Source organism: Puma concolor, chromosome D1, assembly GCF_028749965.1.
Source record: "Puma concolor isolate L17-30 chromosome D1, mPumCon1.1.hap2, whole genome shotgun sequence".
Classification (NCBI taxonomy): Eukaryota; Metazoa; Chordata; class Mammalia; order Carnivora; family Felidae; genus Puma; species Puma concolor.
The window spans coordinates 83,317,570-83,340,802 of record NC_141676.1 but is presented as its reverse complement, the minus strand read 5'-3'; the positions used below and the strand labels follow the sequence as shown (position 1 = coordinate 83,340,802).

Here is a 23,233-nt window from a genome sequence, read left to right as displayed (position 1 = left end):
TGAGCTCACCAGAATTACCAGCTGGGACCAGTAAACCACATTTACCAAATAAGGCAAGTTTTTTCAATGCCTGAAATCTTTCTACAGTGAGCTCACTTCACTTCTCACTGGGTTTCTACAATAATTGTAGAGGTCATCTCTCCAACTCAGAGTCAGTAAATCACCAGGCTCTCAATGCAAACGTAGGCTGCACGGTCTCTGGAGAACATTCTGTTTGGCTTCATGTTATTACTGACTGGATACAGAAGAGAAAGACACAAAATTTATAATAAAAGCAGAACAGTAAGAAGCTGTATTAAGCAAAACCTATTGATAAAGGCAGTGAGAGCTGTTTATTATTGTGAAAAAAATAGACATTACCCTACTATTCTCAATATATGTGTCCAGTTGCAAACATGCTCGTTATTTAGTGCCAAGTCTTTACAAACATATTCACAAATTTCAATAATTTTGGTTACCAAATGAGTCACCTTATCATACAATCCCGAAGTACCAAAATAATCTTTTCCATTACTAATGGCTGCTTTTGTATAGTATAGAAATGGTACACACAAACAAAAGAAAGTTACATCTATGATGAGATTTACCACAGTCTTACTTAGAACAACACTGTTGGGAGGAGGGTTCTCCATATATTTAGCAGTTCCAGTTGCGATGTGAAACCTCAACAAAAGCAAGCAATGGTAAAGTGGTTTTTACTTGGCCATCTCTTAACTATTTAAATATATTCTACTTCAGAGGTAAAAAAGATTCTTTATCTTCTTCTAAACTGCCATATGCAAAAAACCATAGCTCTAAATTGCGACTATATATTTGGCATCAAAGGTGAAAGATTACCAGTAAGATAAAATATACTAGAAATAAAAAATCTTGGTGTTTATGTTGCAAACATGACTTTTAACCACTAATCTCTTCAAAGTCACACTCAATTTTATCTTAGTATAAATTCTGTGGTTTTCTAACTTAGGAAGCGCAGTCATCAACTTCACTTTATTAAGTCTGACACCAGAGAAGGTCCACATTTGTATGAAGATCTAAAAGACTGTAGCAGTTAATACTGAAATTTGTTTCAAGACTTACACTGGGCATTGTAAATTTCTTTCTGCAAGGGAGCAAATGGTAAATATATTATGCTTTGTGGGTCACATGGTCTCTAAGAAACTGCTACACAATTCAGCTGTTACAAGATTAGAGTTGCCATAGGAAAAAAAAACAAGATACTAGATGAAGATGACGGCTCACCATCATCCTGATGATCACTTAGATTCCACCCACATCTGCCTGAATAACCCACAAAACCACGAGAAGATTAGCAAAATGGACTCTCCGGAGCCAAGCATAGAAAAGAGGCCCATGGAAGCGGGTAGGAAGGGCGAAGAGGGGGTGCGTGCTACACAGACTGGCGGGAGGGAGCTGGGGCGGTGGAGGGGCAGCATGCCTGGCAAGGCAGAGCCCCCAAGTGTGGCTTGCAAAAGCGGAGGGGCCAGGCTCAGTGAGTTCTGACAGCCAGCGGGACTTAACATCTGGAATGTTAGAGGTCAACAGCTCTGCTCTCGAAGAGCAGGGAGGGAGAGAGGACACTGGGAGGGAGAGTTGTTGAGCCCCTGAAGATAGAGCTCAGCTTCGAGGGGGAACAAGGCACTGGCAAGCGCCATTTCCCTCCCCCATCCCCCAGCTGAAATTCCAACAGGAACCAGTTCCCATCACCGAACTTGCTTGCACCTTGCAAACGCCCAACGCTGTGCTTCTGGGGACCCATTCCTCCAACCAGTCGGCTTCCCTCCTGGAGCTACAGGGCCCCTCCCACAGGGACTACCGAAGGCAAAGCTAGCTAAGCCTGCCCCTCCACTCCTGTGCACCTTGCAGATCCACCCAGGCTAATACACCAGATACCATGGAAGCAGCAGCGTGCAAGTAGCCCAGACAGGGGCCACTCTACCCCACGGTGAATCCCGGCCCTACGAGAGGGGAAGATAAGGTACACACCAGTCTGACTGTGGCCCCACTGGTGAGCTGGGGGCAGACATCTGGTCAGACTGTGGCCCTGCCCACCAACACAAGTTTCTCGGAACAGCACAGGGGAAGTGCCCTGCAGATTAGAGCCACCGCAGGGACTACCCAAAATGACAAAATGGAAGAATTCTCCTCAAAAGAAACTCCAAGAAGTAGTGACAGCTAACGAATTGATCAAAAATGATTTAAGCAATATAATGGAACAAGAATTTAGAATAATAGTCATAAAATTAATCGCTGGGCTTGAAGAAGCATAGAGAACAACAGAGAATCTATTGCTACAGAGATCAAGGGAATAAGAAATAGTCATGAGGCGCTAAAAAATGTTATAAATGAGATGCAAAATAAAATGGAGGTGGCCATAGCACGAATTGAAGAGGCAGAGGAGGTACTAGGTGAATTAGAAGATAAAATTGCAGAAAAAGAGGAAGCTGAGAAAAAGATTTAAAAAATCCAGGAGTATGAGGGGAGAATTAGAGAACTAAGTGATACAATCATATGGAACAATATACTTATCATATGAATTCCAGAAAAAGAAGACAGAGAGAAAGGGGCTGAAGGTGTACTTGAACAAATCATAGCTGAGAACTTCCCTGATCTGGGGAAGGAAAAAGGCATTGAAATCCAAGGGGCACAGAGAACTCCCTTCAGAAGTAACTTGAATCTATCTTCTCCAAGACTTGTCATAGTGAACCTGGCAAAATACAAGGATAAAGAGAAAATTCTGAAAGCATTGAGGGATAAACATGCCCTAACATATAAAGGGAGACCTCTAAGACTCGTGACTGATCTCTCTTCTGGAACTTGGCAGGCCAGAAAGGAATGACAGGGGATCTTCAATGTGATGAAGAGAAAAAATATGCAGCCAAGAATCTTTTATCCAGTAAGTCTGTCACTCAGAATAGAAGGAGAGATAAAGGTCTTCCCAAACAAAACTGAAGGAATTCATCACCACTAAACCAGCACTACAAGAGATCCTAAGGGGGATTCTGTGAGTGAAATGTTGCAAGGACCTGAGTACCAGAGACATCACTACAAGCATGAAATCTACAGACATGACAAGGACTCTAAACCCATATCTTTCAATAATAACACGGAATGTAAATGGACTAAATGCTCCAACCAAAAGACATAGGGTATCAGAAGGGATAAAAAAAACAAGACCCATCTATTTGCTGTCTACAAAAGACTCATTTTAGACCTGAGGACACTTTCAAGAGGAAAGTGAGGGGATGGAGAACTATCTATCATGTTACTGGAAATCAAAAGAAAGCTGGAGTAGCCATACTTGTATCAGACAAACTAGACTTTAAATTAAAGGCTGTAACAAGAGATGAAGAAGGGCATTATATAATAATTACAGGGTCTATCCATCAGGAAGAGCTAACAATTATAAATATCTCTGCGCTGAATACGGGAGCCCCCAAATATATAAAACAATCACAAACATAAGGAACCCTATTGATAAGAATGTGGTAATTGCAGGGGATTTTAACACCCCACTTACAACAATGGATACATCATCTAGACACAGGATCAATAAAGAAACAAGGGCCCTGAATGATACATTGGATCAAATGGACTTGACAGATATATTTAGAACTCTGCATCCCAAAGCAACAGAATATACTTTCTTCTCGAGTGCACATGGAACATTCTCCAAGATAGATCGCATACTGGGTCACAAAACAGCCCTTCATAACTATAAAAGAATTGAGATAATACCTTGCACACTTTCAGACCACAGTGCTATGAAGCTTGAAATCAACCACAGGAAAAAGGCTGGAAAACCTCCAAAAGCATGGAGGTTAAAGAACACCCTATTAAAGAATGAATGGGTCAACCAGGCAATTAGAGAAGAAATTAAAAAATATATGGAAACAAACGAAAATGAAAATACAACAATCCAAACACTGGGATACAGTGAAGGCAGTCTTAGGAGGAAAATACATTGCAATCCAGGCCTATCTCAAGAAACAAGAAAAACCCCAAATATAAAATCTAACAGCACACCTAAAGGAACTAGAAGCAGAACAGCACAGACACCCCAACCCCAGCAGATGAAGAGAAATAAAGATCAGAGCAGAAATAAACACTATAGAGTACAAAAAAACTGTGGAGCAGATCATTGAAAGTTGGTTTTTTGAAAAAATAAACAAAATTGATAAACCTCTGGCCAGGCTTCTCAAAAAGAAAAGGGAGATGACCCAAATAGATAAAATCATGAATGAAAATGCAATTATTACAACCAACCCCTCAGAAATATGAGCAATTATCAAGGAATACTATGAAAAATTATATGCCAAGAAAGTGGACAACCTGGAAGAAATGGACAAATTCCTAAGCACCCACACACTTCCAAAACTCAAACAGGAAGAAATAGAAAACTTGAACAGACCCATAACCAGTGAAGAAATTGAATCAGTTATCAAAACTCTCCCAACAAATAAGAATCCAGGACCACATGCCTTCCCTGGGGAATTCTACCAGACATTTAAAGCAGACATAATACCTATCCTTCTCAAGCTGTTCCAAAACATAGAAAGGGAAGGAAAACTTCCAGACTCATTGTATGAAGCCAGCATTACTTTGATTCCCAAACCAGACAAAGACCCAGCAAAAAAAGAGAACTAAAGGCCAATATCCCTGATGAATACGGATGCAAAAATTCTCAACAAGATACTAGCAAATTGAATTCAGCAACATATAAAAAGAATTATTCACCATGATCAAGTGGGATTCATTCCTGGGAGCAGGGCTGGTTCAACATTTGTAAATCAATCAATGTGGTAGATCACATTAATAAAAGAAAAGAAAAGAACCATATGATTCTGCCAATCAATGCAGAAAAAGCATTTGACAAAATTTAGCATTCTTTCTTAATAAAAATCCTCGAGAAAGTCAGGATAGAAGGAACACACTTAAACATCATAAAAGCCATTTATGAAAAGCCCACAGCTAATATCATCCTCCATGGGGAAAAACTGAGGGCTTTCCCCCTGAGATCATGACCACGACAGTGATGTCCACTCTCACCGCTGTTGTTTAACATAGTGTTGGAAGTGCTAGCATCAGCAATCAGACAACAAAAGGATATCAAAGACATCAAAATTGGCAAAGATGAAAGCAAGCTTTCACTTTTTGCAGATGACATGATACTATACATGAAAAAGACGACAGACTCCACCAAAAGACTGCTAGAACTGACACATGAATTCAGCAGAGTCACAGGATACAAAATTAATGTAGAGAAATCAGTTGCATTCTTATACACTAATAATGAAGCAACAGAAAAACAAATAAAGAAACTGGTCCCATTCACAATTGCACGAAGAATCATAAAATACCTAGAAATAAACCTAACCACAGATGTAAAAGATCTGTATGCTGAAAACTATACAAATCTTATGAAGGAAATTGAAGAAGACACAAAGAAATGGAAAAACATTCGGTTTCATGGATTGGAAGAATAAATATTGTTAAAATGTCAAGACTCCCCAAGCAGTTTATATATTCAATGCAATCCCAATAAAAATTGCACCAGCATTCTTCTTGAAGCTAGAACAAGCAATCCTAAAATTTGTATTGGACCGCAAAAGAGCCTGAATAGCCAAAGTACTATTGAAGAAGAAAACCAAAGCGGGAGACATCACAATCCCAGACTTTAGCCTCTAGTACAAAGCTGTAATCATCAAGACAGCATGGTATTGGCGCAAAAACAGACACATAGACCAACAGAATAGAATAGGGACTCCAGAAATGGACCCACAAATGTATGGTCAACTAATCTTTGACAAAGCAGGAAAGAATATTCAATGGAGAAAACACAGTCTCTTTTTAAAAAAAAAAATTGTTTAATGTTTATTCATTTTTGAGAGACAGAGCATGAGCGGGGAAGGGGCAGAGAGAGGGAGACACAGAATCCGAAACAGGCTCCAGGCTCTGACCTGTCAGCACAGGGCTCGAACTCACAAACTGCGAGATCCTGACCTGAGCTGAAGTCAGATGCTCAACTGACTGAGCCATCCAGGCGCCCCAGAAAGTCAGTCTCTTTAACAAATGGTGTTGGGAGAACTGGACAGCAACATGCGGAAGAATTAAACTAGACCACTTTCTTACCATTCACAAAAATAAACTCAAAATGCATAAAGAACCTGAATGTGAGACAGGAAACCATCAAAACCCTAGAGAAGAAAGCAGGAAAAAACCTCTCTGACCTCAGCTGCAGCAATTTCTTACTTGACACATCTCCAAAGGCAAGGGAATTAAAGGCAAAAATGAACTATTGGGACCTCATGAAGATAAAAAGCTTCTGCACTGCAAAGGAAACAATCAACAAAACTAAAAGGCAACCAACGGCATGGGAAAAGATATTTGCAAATGACATATCAGACAAGGGCTAGTATCCAAATCTATAAAGAGCTCACCAAACTCCACACCCGAAAAACAAATAACCCAGTGAAGAAATGGGCATAAAACATGAATAGACACTTCTCTAAAGGAGACATCCAGATGGCCAGCAGGCACATGAAAAGATGCTCAGTGTTGCTCCTCATCAGGGAAATACAAATCAAAACCACAGAGATAACACCTCACGCCAGTCAGAGTGGCTAAAATGAACAAATCAGGAGACTATAGATGCTAGCGAGGATGTGGAGAAATGGGAACCCTCTTGCACTGTTGATGGGAATGCAAACTGGTGCAGCTGCTCTGGAAAACAGTGTGGAGGTTCCTCAAAAAATTAAAAATAGATCTACCTTATGACCCAGCAATAGCACTGTTAGGAATTTACCCAAGGGATACAGGAATGCTGATACATAGGGGCACTTGTACCCCAATGTTTATAGCAGCCCTTTCAACAATAGCCAAATTATGGAAAGAGCCTAAATGTCCATCAACTGATGAATGGATAAGGAAATTGTGGTTTACATACACAATGGAATACTATGTGGCAATGAGAAAGAATGAAATATGGCCTTTTGTAGCAATGTGGATGGAACTGGAGAGTGTTATGCTAAGTAAAATAAGTCATACAGAGAAAGACAGATACCATATATTTTCACTCTTATGTGGATGCTGAGAAACTTAACAGAAGACCATGGGGGAGGGGAAGAAAAAAAAAGAGAGGGAGAGAGCCAAATCATAAGACACTCTTAAAAACTAAGAATAAACTGACGGTTGATGGGAGTTGGGGGTGTGGTGGGTGATAGGCACTGAGGAGGGCACCTGTTGGGGTGAGCACTGGTTGTTGTATGGAAACCAATTTGACAATGAATTTCATATTTAAAAAAATTTTAAAAAAGAAAACACAAACAAATGAGCAATGCTGCCTTCTAATAAAACTTTATGAGCACTGAATCTTATTTTCACATAATTTTCACATAATAACATACTGTTTTTTTAATTTTTTAAAAACTATTTAAAAATGTAGAAACCACACATATTCGTAGTTTAAGGTCCACACAAAAACCGGCAGTAAGCCAGATTTGGCCTACAGTTTATCCATCTTGGCCTTAAAACAGAAATTAATACTTTAAACACAGAAAAGGAAACAAAGGTCACCCTTAAACTCTTCACGGTGGAAAATCATCCTGAGGTAGAAGAGGAGAGAGTCATGTGTGTCCTTTAATGGATACTTGCTCTGCACTGGAACTGGTAAAATATCACACAGGATGGTGGGATCAGGCTCTCCTGGGCCATCATTCCTTTGGGAATTTGGTAACAGCTGAATTCAGAGATGGGAACATCAGCCTCTCATACCCAAAGGAAAGGACAGAAAAAAGTTTTAAAAAGGAAAGATGTGGTAGACTGGAGAAATGTACTGACTTAGAAGAAAAGCATTAGAATAGCAGGAGCTGCTAAATCAGAGAATAAGAAAAAAAAAAAAAGCAGTGGCCTATGGAAACTTCAGGGCTAACAAAGAGGATCATCTCTGAACTACTTGAGAAGGGGAGAGGATTATTCTAGGGGTTTGTAGCTTACTGCAAAGACCTTTATATGACATAGGCCAAAGGTTCCCCTCCTGCTGGTGTGGTTTTCCCGCTACCAGGCCTGTGTGGCTGGCAGGTACACAGAAATGACTGGATTTCCTAATGGCAGAAAAAGATTTCATAAACATTCTAATGCAAAGATTGATGAATCAGTGGCTGGCAGTTGGTCTCTCAGACTCCATCCAGCCTTACACCTTGCTCATAAGTTATCATCTTAAAATGTAGACCAAGACTCTGCCCACATGAGTATCATGTCTGCCATATGAGTAGAAGATTAAAGTATCATGGTTAGGAGCATGTACCTTAGAGCCAAACCACCTGGCTTCAATCCTGTGCTTTGTCATTTACCAGCTGCCTAATCATTAACAAATGACATTATTCTCTCTGTGGCTCAAGTTTACTCAATAGTAAGAAGAGGATGAAAATAATAGCTCCTACCTCATAGAGTTGTTGTAAAGATTAAATAAATATTATGTGAGCTGCCTAGAATACATCTCACATGTATGATCATTATCTATTATATCTTGTTCATCATCATCATGATTATTAACAAAAAAAAAAAGTCCTTGGTGCAGCACAAAACTCTCCATTATTCTGCGTTGACTGAGTATTTCTTGCCTCATTTCTCACTAATTTGCCTTCACTTTCCACTTACATTTGCATGCTAAGCAAGGACCCAATATTTATTCATAGTATGGGTTATGACATTGGTGGGTTACATAACCAGTCTCATGAGTTATAGCCAGCACTTGTTTGAAATGAAAAAGATTAGAGTAGAATACAACTGAAAATACCAGAGTATATATGTGGTAATAGAAGTATGTTAGCATATGTATTCATTGAATTCTGATGTATAATGCATGTCTTAATGTGGTTCATGTTAGGGAGGAAAAAAAGGTGAAAAGCAACAGCTCTAATCACACCAGAATATATCAAGTTTCCAAACCATTTTCTAAAGCCATCAGAATTTTTTTACACCATTAGGACTCTTCTCTTTTGCCTGCGATGCTGTTTATCCCTTGCACTAACTGGAAAGTTTCTGCTAGCCATTACATTGCACTTGCTGATACCAGAATATCACAAAAGTCTTGGCCATCCTCCCCCTGGTTAAAAGAATGAATTGTTCCTTCCATTGTGCATGTAAATACTGTGGGCATATTTCAGATACATCATTAATTCCATTTCATCATAATTATTTGTTTTTCTGTGGCTTCTTTTGCTATACTGTTAGCTCCATGAAGGCAAGCACCATATTTTATTTTTGTGTCTCTAGACTTCACATCATCCTGACAAAGCAGATCAACACTGTCCAATTGAATGTTTGTTGTTTTTTTATCAATGACTTAAGATGGATGATGGGATGCTAATCCACTTTCTAATGACTCAGAGCAGGGCACAGAGGATTAAGCAGCAGAGGAGAGCCTGTTATTAGATGAAAAAATATAGATGCCAAAATATCTTATTACTTTGGAATGAAGTAAATGAAACACAGCAAAAGTCTCACCATCAAACCCACAGTCAACTGGGTCAGTATGGAATCAAAGTGCTCTACCTTAATTCCTGCTGAGATTTCATTTTGATCTGAATAAACAGTGTGACATGAACAATGAAAACTTAAGTAATTTTATAGGTCTCTATTGATATTTTTAAAATTTTTATTGTTATAACAACCAGATACTCTTTGGGGCTTCGAGTTCAGTTTTCACTGCTAAATTTTAGCATGAACACTTAAAAACTAAAGCTGTTAACAGAAAACAAGAGTTTGATAAGTTGAAACAATGTCCTATTAAGAATAACTGTATGTATAATAGGAATGTTCAACAAATGCAGATATTTCCTGACAATGACCCTAGCAACTTTGAGATACTCAGTACATGTTTATTTTGTTTTGTTTTGTTTGCTTGACTAGATATGAAAATGTTCTGTATTTCAGATGTAACAAAAGGTTTAATTAATTTTGTAGGGAAAGTAGTCTGAAGTTCTTCATAATTTAATTTTTAAATCTATTAAAGTTTCCTAAATATTAACTCACTGATTTATAGTCTTTAGAGGGTTTCCAATTACTCAATGCATATTATAAAGCTTTAATTCCAATATGATATACACAAAATATAGGTGAGGGCAATAAGAAAAGCCCAATGAAGTATCATTAAAATTCAAATGCTGAGGGGCACTGGGGTGGCTCACTCGGTTAAGCTTTGGATTTCGGCTCAGGTCATGATCTCACAGTTCGTGAGTTTGAGTCCTGCATTGGGTTCACTGCTATCAGCTGAGAGCCTGCTTCAGATCCTCTGTACCTTCTTTCTCCACCCCTCCCTTGCTTATGCTGTCTCTCTCTCTCTCTCTCAAAAATGAGTGAACATTAAAAAAAAAATTCAAATGCTCACTTAATTCATTTCCAACAACCCTAAAGGATAGATTGTAAGATACAAAATCTAGTATTCTATAAAAATTATTTGAAAAATCCTTCATCTTCCTTCTTCCATCCTAGATCACCCTGAAAATAAGTTCTGACATTTATGTGTGTTTTCTCAATTAACAAGCAACTATTATGATATAAAATTAAACACAGGAGGGTATTATTCACAGAGGGTAGTCATTTTATCAAAGCTCTCCAGTTAACATCAAATGTGTGTACTACAAAACCATGTATTTCTGATCCTTTAAATGTACACCTGTTTCTATCTGCAACTTGCATTGAATTGTAAAATTTAAGTGTGAAATAAAATGTTTTCCAATTCTATGGTGTTTAGTTTTCCATAGAAATCAAAATAAAGTTTCCTAAGTGTTTCGGAATATTTCTAATAATTTAAAGTTGAAAAAAAATAACAATCACTGATAGCTTCCCGACCACCTAAGGGATAATTAAAAAGGTAGAAGGTGTAAGGAAAAATGTCAATGTATATAGCAATAAGAAGCATAAATTCTCATGTAGCAAATTCTTCTGCAATAGGGCAGCCAGTAGATGTGAGGAAAAAATGAATCTACAGATAAAAACGCCAGCTATTGAACAAAGAAACTACCTTGTTTTCTAGAAAAGATATAAAATTCACAGGGGAAATGTCCTCAGGGGAGATGCTCCATGAGCATTTGAACTTCTGAACTTCCAAGAATTTCTGAAATCCTCACTGTTGTCCCTATTGAAAGCAAGGGATCTAGAAAATTTTCATTAGTTATTTGGAATTTCTCCTTCCACCAGGTTAACTTTAAGTAAATGGATTTGCTACAGAGAAGATTTCAATACATGGAAAAAGGCTTGATTCCCACCCAAAAAGGCTGACCATTGAAGAATTCTATTGAATAACAAGGTTTTTCACTCAGTATAGATTTTAACAATAACATTAGTGAGGCTCCACTGCATTTCATCAATTACTATTTATGTAGAACACTTGTAAATTGCAATAAAATTTAATAAGCTAAATATTTGACCTAAAAAATTAGTATAAGGATCTTTTATAAATATACAAATTCTGGGAAGCTTAAAATGTTTCCTAAGTATCAGTCTTTTGGCATCAACATAAGGATAATCAGGAGGGGGACAAAAAGTGATAATCGTATCTTCAATTTACTATAATAAAAATATAACACAAGAGTTTATCCTCCTATCTGAGCACATAACAGCCACTTAAGAAAGTTATAATAATCTATGTATGTATATACATATACACTTAACATATAGTGATGTAATAAATATATATTGACTTAATTTTTCAGAAGGCCCTTAGGTTATGTCCCTATCCAGAATTGTAACTATAGGAGGCTCAGCTTTTCCAATGGACTAGCAAACTCTGAAATGTGAAGAAAATAATACCCTCAGCAATTTTTGAAACATGTAGAGACACTGAATGGTACCACATGTCAAGTAAAGAGACTACTACTGACTCACTGTCTCCAGGGGATGTGATCTGGTTTGTTTTTCTAGTGGTGGCAATGGGGTCAATCAATTAGAGATGATATTCACCTCACAAGAATGTTGTAATGATGGTGAAAATACAATATGAACTCAAAAAAAAAAAAAAACAACAACAAAAACAAAAAACAAGGACTTACATTCCTATGATAAAGGCAGGTATACTATGCTGCCCAAATTACTAAGTTAGCAACAGAAGGGTTGGACACGAGTGCCTAGCTAAAGTACACCTGCACCTCTGGGTTGCTGGTAATGCTGCTTGATCTTTCTAGGTGTCAGGTTAGTCATGTGGAAAATACTTCCTAACTTCATACTTTGTAGGACTATTGTAAGTAATAGCACTTCACAAGATTTACAGTGTTTTTAACTATAGGTACTGTCCAGGTAGGCCCCTCTTGCTTGGTAACCCTGAGAACTGCACTTAATAATCTAGAATCAACAGTGATTTTTCTCTGCCTATAAAAGAAAATAAGGCAAACTAAACTACATGAACAATGATCTTATTTTTACTGTAATACTTTTGGTTAATACTGACAAAAAGTATATAATGTGAATACTGATTATTAACTATGAAAGCAATTAACATCTTAGTACTTGCCATGTAGAAGAAATTACACTAAGAAATTTATTTGAAATGTCAAATTATGCTATCACATCAATCATATGAAGACGGTCCTATTATTGTCTCCATTTTTTTTTCAGATAGGAAACTAAGACTTAGAAAAGGTAATTAACTTACCCAAGTTCACAGTTCCTATGAGAACTATGTGTCAGGTTTTGATCAAGTGTGTATGACTGTATAGAACCTGCTGGTAAATTATAAGACACTATCTGCTCTCCAAATGAGCTAAGTAGCCAATTTTCCTTCTTTAAAAATAAAGGAATTAATTAATATTTCTTGAGCATCAAACATGAAACTCTAGAACTCTAGAAACTCAAGAACTCTATAGGTTTTATCTTGTTTCTGTTTAAAATCTGACTCTACTTCTTACTAGTCACAAGACCTCAGCCCATTTGCTTAACTTCTTTGCACCTCAGCTTATTTATCTATAAAATGTGCGTAACAGTTTTCCTATCTAATATGCTGGTGTAAGGATTAAATGAGTTTCATGTAAAATAGTACTTGGTTATCTATTATTATTATTTTTAAAGATGACCAAATACCAAAAATCAATAATTCTCAAACCCCATAAAATAGGTTCTAATGACAAAAAGTACAATAAAGAGAATTTCAAAACAACTATGAAATGTTTATAATTTGTCCTAAAAATTCAGCCCCAGAGAATTTCTGTCCAGGAGACAGATTCAGCACAGCAGTCATCAGTGGCACATGCAAAATCAATCCTGACCATCCTCTCTGTAGAACTTGTTGACAACTAGGGGCGCCTGGGTGGCTCGGGTAAGTGTCTGATTTCGGCTCAGGTCATGATCTCGCGATCTCTGAGTGTGAGCCCCGCATCAGGCTCTGTGCTGACAGCTCTGAGCCTGGAGCCTGCTTCAGATTCTCTGTCTCCCTCTCTCCCTGCCCCTCCCCCACTCGCACTCTGTCTTTCTCTCTCAAAAATAAACATTAAAAAAATTAAATAAAAAAGAACTTGTTGACAACTGGAGGAAAAGTAAGGTGATGTACTAAATCCATACTCTGATGCTATAAACCACATTCTTTTGGACTGTTCCCATAATGAGCCCAATGTATTACCCATTAAATTAGATTAATAAGTCAGTTAAATGGCAAAAACTTTATAATTTGTAATAAGTAAAGCATCTATAACCCTTCTAGTTTCTCTAAGTCATTTGTCTATTTAAGACAACAAATTAGACTGAAGCCATTTTTTACATGAAAGAAATCTAAGACTATGTGACAAACTAATCATGACAACTGTCCACAGATTTTAGATACAACATGCTAAAATAATTAGAGGTGCAAGACATATTTAAAAATAATAAATGCTCAGGGGCACCTGGGTGGCTCAGTCAGTTGAGTGTCCAACTCCTGATTTTGGCTCAGATCATGATCTCACGTTTCACGGGTTCAAGCCTCACAATCGACTCTGTGCTGACAGAGTGGAGCCTGCTTGGGATTCTCTCTCTCCCTCTCTCTCTCCTGCCCCTCCCTCACTTGTGCTCTCTTTCTCTCAAAACAAATAAATAAAATAATAATAATAATAATAATAATAATAATAATAGTAAATGCTCAGAGACCGAAACAAACTCTATTATGGAGAAAATGAAGGGACAAGAATTACCAGGTTCCATTACAGTCTTCAACATGAAACTAACATAAAGAAAATCAGTCCTATTTTGAAATGACTAATATTATATTGTTTATTTTTCTATTAATACCATAATGGATCAATGTTCATATGATTTCTATTAAGGTCTACTTAAAACTGAAAACCAGTCTTAAAAAAAATGTTTCCCATGGAAATGAAAATGTCTTTTATGGGCAGTATTTCTCAGGTATCTTATCTCTAATGAAATAAGTCAGTATTAAGTGCCTACTGTATGCTGAGGAAAATTAAAAATAAAATTAAGTACATAACTAGGCTTGATTCAAAGTGGGCAAGTTTTAAATGAAGTGGGCATACTTGAAACATTTTTATAATTAAGATGTATTGCACACTAAATCATTTGTTTGCTAAAGGTAAGCAAAATAAAATATTTCACAAAAGAGTATTCTAAAGAGGAGTAATAGAGGACTTGATAGACCAGCGATCTAAGGAATTGAGTTCTAATCCTCACTGTGCCAATAACTAGCTGCTCAGTCTGTTTATATGCATAAAATGAGTCCTGGGTCTCCTGAAAGCTGGTTCCATCACCTAAAATATGTAATAGGCTGATATGTAGGTATGTTTACACTATTTCTCTTAATGTATTTCTAGTTCTCATTTCTAGAACTGAAACAGCAGTTTTAACAGGATACAAATTAAAAAAAACACACACAAATATTCAATTCTATACTCTGACACATGTAATATGTCAGGCCTGCAAACAATTCCATTCTGCATATACCAGCACACTAAGAACCTCTAAATAAATATACTTTGCAACTATTTATACATAATTTCAGCTATTCAAAAAACAGGAACCATCTCCTCAGTTCAGTGCGGGAACCCCCATCATTAATCTTTTCTAATGGCTTTCAATGGTGCTTTTTCCCCACAACTATAACTCACACAGTGCCTTGCGTTGCACAGCAAGGTATCAGGTGTCTCAAAGTCCACAGAACACACTACAAAAGGAAATGTTTGTGGTCTGTAGACTTAGTCCATGTCAGTTAAATAGGATCAGCTGGTTGTGAGGAGAGGGCTACTTTGACTCAGCATTTTCCACTTGGTCCAAGCTGAGGAGGTCACTGACTGCACTGCAGGAGTCTACACTTAACTGACACTCTTACCTTCCAGCTCATCAGCCTGAACACTTCCTGGAAACCTCTATTGTACACACTGTAAAAAGCAGCAGAGTATCATCTGTAGAATTACCTCTATTTACCAGGAAAATATATAAGTAAAACAGGGAGTAAAGCAATAGAAAAAAATAAACTCCTTCAAATATTTTTATTTCTACCATGGTGTTTCTGCAATACCAAAATAAAACTGACCTATACATATATTTCAGAAGAAAATGCCTGTTTTTTTATTCACTTTACTGAACAAGGATTACTTAGCAGCTTACAATTTAGTACTAAAAGCATCAGGCAGATAAAGTACACAGAATCACCACAACCAAAAGGCCAAGTGCAGCAATCTTTAGGTTCAAGATTTCATTTGAATTCATTTAACAGCAAGTTTAAAACACCTCCCAATGACTAGGCAAAAGGCATAATATACTGTGTGTGTTTTCAGCTGATACGTCCAGCAACTGAGGTGTTTAAAAATAGAATAATAGTAAAAAAAAAAAAAAAAGATAAAATAAAATAGGTATAATTATTCATTTTCTTTTAACTATACCTAACCTAAACCTTGAAATAAGAATAATCCTTACACAAGTAAACTCTACTTTAGATGGGCCAAAACACTTGGAATATCCTGTACTAAAGAATTTTTCACAAAGCTCTTTAATTTTATAAAAATATCAGTGAAGTGAAACATTGTAAATTGAGGCTCTAAGGTAAAATGGCTTAATTTCAGACATAGTCAGACATCCTAGCTCTGTGATCTGTTGTGATCACTTCATCATTTTCCTCATTGTAAAAGCAGGTGTAATACCTGTACTCACCTCATGGGTTGCTTGTGAGAATTTAATTAAGTCTCAGATGTAATAGCTCAGTAAGAACCCCTATAATATAGATGTCAATACAGATTAGCTACTATTATTCTTGGAAAAAAAAAACTTCCTTGCTCTGAGCACACCCCATATTCTTATTTTCTTCCCTCTTCTGCCCTTCCTTCTCAACTTCCTTATCTGTCCTGTTTTTCTCTCTCAAAACATCAAATGTTGAGTTCTCAGACTATATAGAAGTCCTCTTCTCAATCTATTCTTTCCCGGAAGGACTCTAACTTTACCCATGAATTTAATCACCACCTAGAGGACAATGGTTCCCAAATGTGTATTTCGAATTCAGGTAGGAATATATACATGCAAGCTCAACACCCCCACCTGGATGTCTTGGAGGAACCTCAAATTCATTATGTCTAAAGCCAAACTCATTTTTGCCATCCAAACATTAATGCTGTCTATCTCAGTAAATCACTCCAAAAGTCACCCAATTATGCAACCCAGAACTCTAAGAGTAATCTCTGAAATGTCCTGTTCCTCACTTCCCAGTATGTAACCCATTTCCTACCTTTCCCATTTTACCTCTGAAATACATCCCTTTGTCTCCATAGCCACTATCACCTTCTGAATCTGAAGTCATTATCCCATAGTCCCAAATTGGCTTTCCCAAAGAAGTCCTGTGTGCATTGGTGGTATAGGAAGTCCTGCCCCCTCCAATCCCTGCATGACATGAAACTAGAGGGATATTTAAAATGAAAATATAGGGGCGCCTGGGTGGCGCAGTCGGTTAAGCGTCCGACTTCAGCCAGGTCACGATCTCGCGGTCTGGGAGTTCGAGCCCCGCGTCAGGCTCTGGGCTGATGGCTCAGAGCCTGGAGCCTGTTTCTGATTCTGTGCCTCCCTCTCTCTCTGCCCCTTCCCCGTTCATGCTCTGTCTCTCTCTGTCCCAAAAATAAATAAACGTTGAAAAAAAATTTTTTTAAAAAATAATAAATAAAATGAAACTATAAAAGATAAAAAAATAACATAAAAATGATAAAAATAAATAAAATTAAATTAAAATTAAATAAATAAAATAAAATAAAATAAAATGCAAATATAACAACACTCATCTAGCTACAACTTTTATTTGGCTTAACAATACCCTCAGAATAAGGAACAAAATACTATGGGCCATTAATAAAGCTGTGTGCATGCCATCTGTCTTCATGGTACTCTATATTTCTAACAGCCTGGACCTTTTTCTTCTAACATGCCAGGCTCTATCCTCCTTTAAGGCCTTTACTCATACCCACTCTGCTCCCTCTTTGGGAATATGGGTTATTCCTTTCTCGCCTCTGAACGCCCATTTCTAGCTATTTCTTTATCATTTAGCTCTCTGTTTAACCAATACTTCCTCCAGAAAGTGTTGCCTGGTCCTCTGGACTTGGTCAGTTTTATTAATTATACTCTAACAAACTGCTCTTAACTTTTGCATCACAATCCTCAGTGCATTTGTAATTACTTTGGTGTCTGCCTTCCACAAAAGATAATAAGGGACACAACTGCAGAGAGCAAGACTGTTGTGTTTACAACTGTATCCCTTAATCTTATCAAACACCATGCTGGCCACAAGTGGGCCAACTAGGATACTGATAAATGTTTCCTGAATTAATTAACATAAACATGGTTCTGGTTTAGTCACTGACTTGATAATTGTTTATAATTGGTAGAAAAATACACAAAAAACTCTAATTTAACAGACTTTGTTAGTTTCTTACAGGAAATAAGCATAAAAACTACTTGATTCTATAAGAAAGATAATCAATTCTGGAAGGGGAACAAATAATATGAAGAAAGACCAGGACCCCTGTGTGGGTCAGTGAGTTAAGCATCCTAATCTTGACTCTGGGTTAGGTCATCATCCCAGGGTCATGGAATCAAGCCCTGCATTGGACTTTGTGCTTAGTGTACAGCCTGTTTAAGAGTCTCTCTCTCCCTGCCTCTGCCCCTCTCCCCCAGTTGCGTGCTCTCTCTCTCTCGCCCTCTCTCTCTCTCTCTCTCTGTTTTTTGTTTTTTTTTTGTTTTTGTTTTGTTTTTTGTTTTTGTTTTTATTTTTTGAGAGAGAGAGAGAGAGAGAGAGAGTGAGAGAGAGAGAGAGGGAATGAGGAAAGCTTCTTTCTGGTGCTGGGATATGAATGAAGCCATGGAGAGGTAAGAAGACTTCAACAGGGAAGGGTAAAAAATACTCCAGGAAGAGGGAAGTTTGTGCAAAGCCATGGACATAGTCAAGAGTATATACAGAGACAGGTGAATGGACAATTGTGCCGGAGGAAGGAGATACACTGAAATGTTGCAAATGGGCACATTGTGGAAAGCTTTCATTATCAGAATTAAACCATCTCTCAAGGAAAACCACTGAAGATTTCATTGGAAGAAGGATAAAGACAGCAAAAATGTGTACAGATTAGGATGAAAGTAAGGAGACCAACTCATAAGCTATTTCAATATTTCAGACAGAAGGGAAGGAGGAAAGAAGGAAAAAATAATTCTGCAGTAGAAGAGACAATACTGCTTGAATGGGGAAGGGGTATGTCATTGACTAAATAGAAAACCAAAATAGAGAAAAGATAGAAGAAGGGTGGGAGATGATGAGTTCTGTTTTGGAAACCCTAAATTTTATGTCCTTATATAATGTTGAGCAGGATAGTTTAGGTATGGGTCTGAGAAAGAGGATGCAAATAAATTTCAGAAGCTATTGGGCTCAGGGAAATATTAATTGGTCTGTAATCAATTAAACAATAACACAAAGTCTTGAGAAACATGTCTAAAGTTTTTTCACAAACACATTTTTATTAATAATGAAAAAAACACAAAAAATAATAAAAGTTATTTTATTATTACTTACCTAAGTTTTCAATACACCCAATACCTAATTTTTATTTTATAGAGTTAGGAAAAAGTGTCTCAATTTTACTTTAACTTCACTCATTAAAATAGTTAATTTCCCACAATTGTTGGGATGGGAGGAACTCACCCATAACATGCTGACTTTCTCTATTAAGTACAAGAATATCTTTTATGCTTAAAAGAATTCCAGTCTTTGTAACAGGCTCTGTGCAAAAATTTAAAATGATGTACAGAATTTTTTAAAAGGTTAACATCTAATTTCAAAAATGTTAACATCTGAAATTATGTCATCTTTAATTATCAGGAGGATATCTGAAGAATAAAATGTAGCACTTACTTTTGCTGCACCTATCTGTTCTTTGCGAAATTTCTCAAGTGGAGCAATTAATACATCATTAGCATTTTGAATCTGAAATTAAAAATGCAAATACATTAAATTCTGTATAATTTCATGCAAATATTGAAAAAAACAGCTCCTTTATTCAACTTATTTAAATGAACAGCTTTTGTTCTCCTGTTTGCTTCTATAAATGAAGTAAAAATATGTTGCATGTTGTATAGTATTTTTCTACCTTACAAGGTCATTTTCACCAATTATTTTACTCAAGCCTAACAATAATGTGAAAAATGGACAACAGTACACATGTTTAGATCCTAGCCTGAATATTTAATTTCATATTCTAAGATTTAACTAAGAAATAGCACAGATATTAAATTTACAAATACCTTTAATTACACTAGTTTAATGCAGTCAGTTCAAGCATCATTTAAAAACTGAACCATACAAAGCGCTTCCATTTGGCACTAGAATGTTATTCTACAGCCACAAAATAAAATAAGGTTCATCTTTTTTTCCATTTAATTAGATTCTTTACACTAGGGATTTGTCTGAATGTTTGCATATGTCCAACCCTGCTAAAACTGTACCTGATTTCATTTCAATGAATAGTATTTTAGTCCCAAACTCGAAACTGGGATTTACTTACACCTTAAAACAGATAAATATTTAATTTGGATCTGTGAGAATATTGTGAAGAGGTTTTCAGTATGGGAGCCAGGGACTGAATGCAAGACCCAGACAATTCTAAGAAAAACAGTATGCTGGGAGGAAATTTTCATCTGAAAAAACCTTTATAAAGCATTAAAATTAAACACAATCTTAAATGTTCTCAACACAAAAAATGGTAATTATGTGACAGGATGGGAGTGTTAGCTAATGCCATGATGATAATCATTTTGCAATACATATATGTATCAAGTCAACCTGTACACTTTAAACTTCCACAGTATTATATATCAATTATATCTCAATAAAGTTGAGAAGAAATTTACATTAACAAACAAAATTATAATTTACCACTGTGATAATATGATTATATAATTAGCAAATGCTAAGAGGAAGAGAAACCCTTTTTTTTTAAACATATAACTATTTTAAAATACGTTAAAGAGTATAAAGAAGTCCCTTATATTATTCTTGTAACTTTTCCATAAGTATAAAATTATATCACAATTTAAAAATTTCAAGGGAAATGTTTTCCTTTCACTTATTTTCACTTAACTTATTATTACCCAGTCAAGTTTTATTTCTCAAATTCCATATCTAAATATACAAGGATAGTATACACAAAAATAAAAACTAGAGTTTTAGTGCCCTCCATGATTATCATTCTCTACTTCGCAGAAAAATGACATGACGGATCTTGAAAAGACCTAAAATCCTTGCATAAAGACATATAAAGTAAATCAATACTCAAAATCCTAAGACATCAACAACCAACTGTAGATACGTCTGACATCCATCACTTAATTCCCATTTATGAGCTAAGACAAGAATCCCTCCAGATACACTGTGCAGGCGTGGTGCTACAGAGAGATGACTGGAAATAGTAGCAAAGTACCTCACTTTTAATTCTCACTCTCTAAATCCTCCTTGCCCTCATGAAACCCCAAATCCATAAACACACACACATACACAGATTTTACAGAGGTAATAAATAGCTGATTCTGCTTTCAACTTGTTTGCATAAGGCGAAAGGCAGTGTCATGAACACTTCTGTGTTATTTGGAAAAATGGCAACAATAAAGGCTAACATTTACTGAATGTTTAGGTTATGATGGGAACAAGCATGCTCTAATATATGTAAAGTTAGTGAACTTAAACAGGGAGATATTACTCCAGTGTTGAAAACTCCAATAATAATGATGCTAAATAAGATGATATGCATATACAGCACAAGCACACATATTTATAATTGGGCTTAAATTGGGATCTGTTCCTACAGCTGCTGTGTAACCATTCTGAACATGAGCTGCATCATCTACCCCACAACTGAACTTCGTTCTAAGGACTAAGACAATGAATGCAAAACACTTAGCTCAGTGCCTTACATATAGTAAGTGCTCAAAATTTACAACATTTAATATCTCCAAACTGACACAGATAATTAATCTCATTCTGTATTTACCTACTTAATACACTTCTGTATCTGAATCTATAGTATTCCCTTTGGTTGAAGTCGATCTAGGTTCACATTATGAGAAGATGTTTTCCCATGAAATTCCCAAAAGACAGATGGCCTGTACTCTCCCATATCCAATCACCAGGTACTTATGTAAGTGCCAAGCACATTGCTGAGATCTGTGAGAAAGGGAAAAAACTAAGACATGGACTAAACCTTCCAGCAAGTTAATGTCAATTTGAGAAAAGAGGAAAATTTTATCCATTTAATGAATATTTGATGCTCTTAAAACACTGCTAAAATCTTTGCAAAAATTGAAAGACAAAACTGATTAGAATAGTTACATGATAAACTATGCAGAAGTCCTTATAAACACATAATGATTTTGACAATAGTAAAGATCCTTGAGAACTAAATGAGTCAGTTAGTATTTGGATGGTGAATGTGAACTGCATACACTAAAGAGACAAAAATATTCTAGAAACTGGGAACACCATGAATAAAGGCAAGGGGGTAGAACTAAGCATGACGTGTGGAAAGGGAGAATGCAATGCAGAAAAATAAACCATTTATTAATCACTCATTAAGAGTCAATCTTGATTGTGAGTGCATTGACCTAGTTACAGGTCCTCAGTTAACTTTTGAAAAATGGGAATACAGAATGAATATGAAGCATGTCAAACAGTTCTGGAACATAGCATGCTTCATAGAATTAAAACATTAGTATCAACTAACAAAAACATTATCTACATGGAAAAAAGTGTGTGTGTGTGTGTGTGTGTGTGTGTGTGTGTGTGTATTATTAGCAGGAAACTTGGTTGGAATAGGGAAAGGATACTCATAATCTAGGAAGAGCAGCCTGAACATGGAATCACTGCTGGCTTCTAAAGAGAAAACTAACTTTGTAAAAACTTGTTCTAGGAAGCCAGTAATATGTGGGATAGTTAGAGAATGAAGAGATGAAGACAAGATCTGCTAGCTGAATAGCTGGAAGTGGAACTCAAGTTTGAAATAAAGAAGGTGATAGGATCAGGGGCCTGCAGTACAGACATATCGTTAACGGGGAACTGCAGAGGCAGTGTTCTCAGAAAACAGAAAAGGACCTAGAGGGAGAAGAATCAAAGGGGACATTAAGATGTTTTGCCTCAGCACTGGAACTTGGGCATCATATTAAGAACTAGAGTAAATGAGATAAAGAGTGTTTGGTGGACAAGGTATAAAGATAATTTCACTTTGAACCTATTATGTTTCATGCCATGAGAGGACTCAAATATTTTGGCAGAATATGCCATCTCAAAATGACAGAGTTAAGCAATAGGAATGAAGTATTTTTATTAGGAAGGGAAGGATTAGAAAAGGAAGTGATTGGTAAATCTGTATACTAAGACATTGGCAGCCACATTCATATTTAATAGTTTAAATCTCTGCCAAAATCCGATGTGGCTATATGTAAATATGACCTGGGAATAAAACAAAGGATACAACACATCAGATGTGATAATTAACAACCACCTTATGAGGCAAGAATTATTTCTTAACTCCATTTCTCCCATATTTCATTTTTTCTTTTGTTTTTGGATTTGTTCAGTTTTCTCCTCTTTCTTTCTCCTACTCTCATTCTATTAATGTGAAACTGGAGGAATAAGAAAAGTAAAGAGGTACTGAACTGAAATATAAGGGGAGAGAAACATCTAATAGAGTGATAGAGATAACAATACATATGATTTGTTCAGTGTTTACTATGTGGTAAG

General features: G+C 36.5%; 1 protein-coding gene across 2 annotated transcripts in view; it reads right to left on the bottom strand.

Annotated features, from left to right (window-relative positions):
• The window catches only part of ARHGAP42 (Rho GTPase activating protein 42), a 325,984-nt gene that overhangs the window by 147,180 nt on the left and 155,571 nt on the right, over positions 1 to 23,233 (bottom strand). For both annotated transcript variants that reach the window (XM_086678623.1, XM_086678622.1), the window contains exon 4: positions 19,358 to 19,429. In XM_086678623.1, the coding sequence (XP_086534749.1) occupies positions 19,358 to 19,429 (72 nt within the window). The remainder of the gene's footprint in view (positions 1 to 19,357; positions 19,430 to 23,233) is intronic.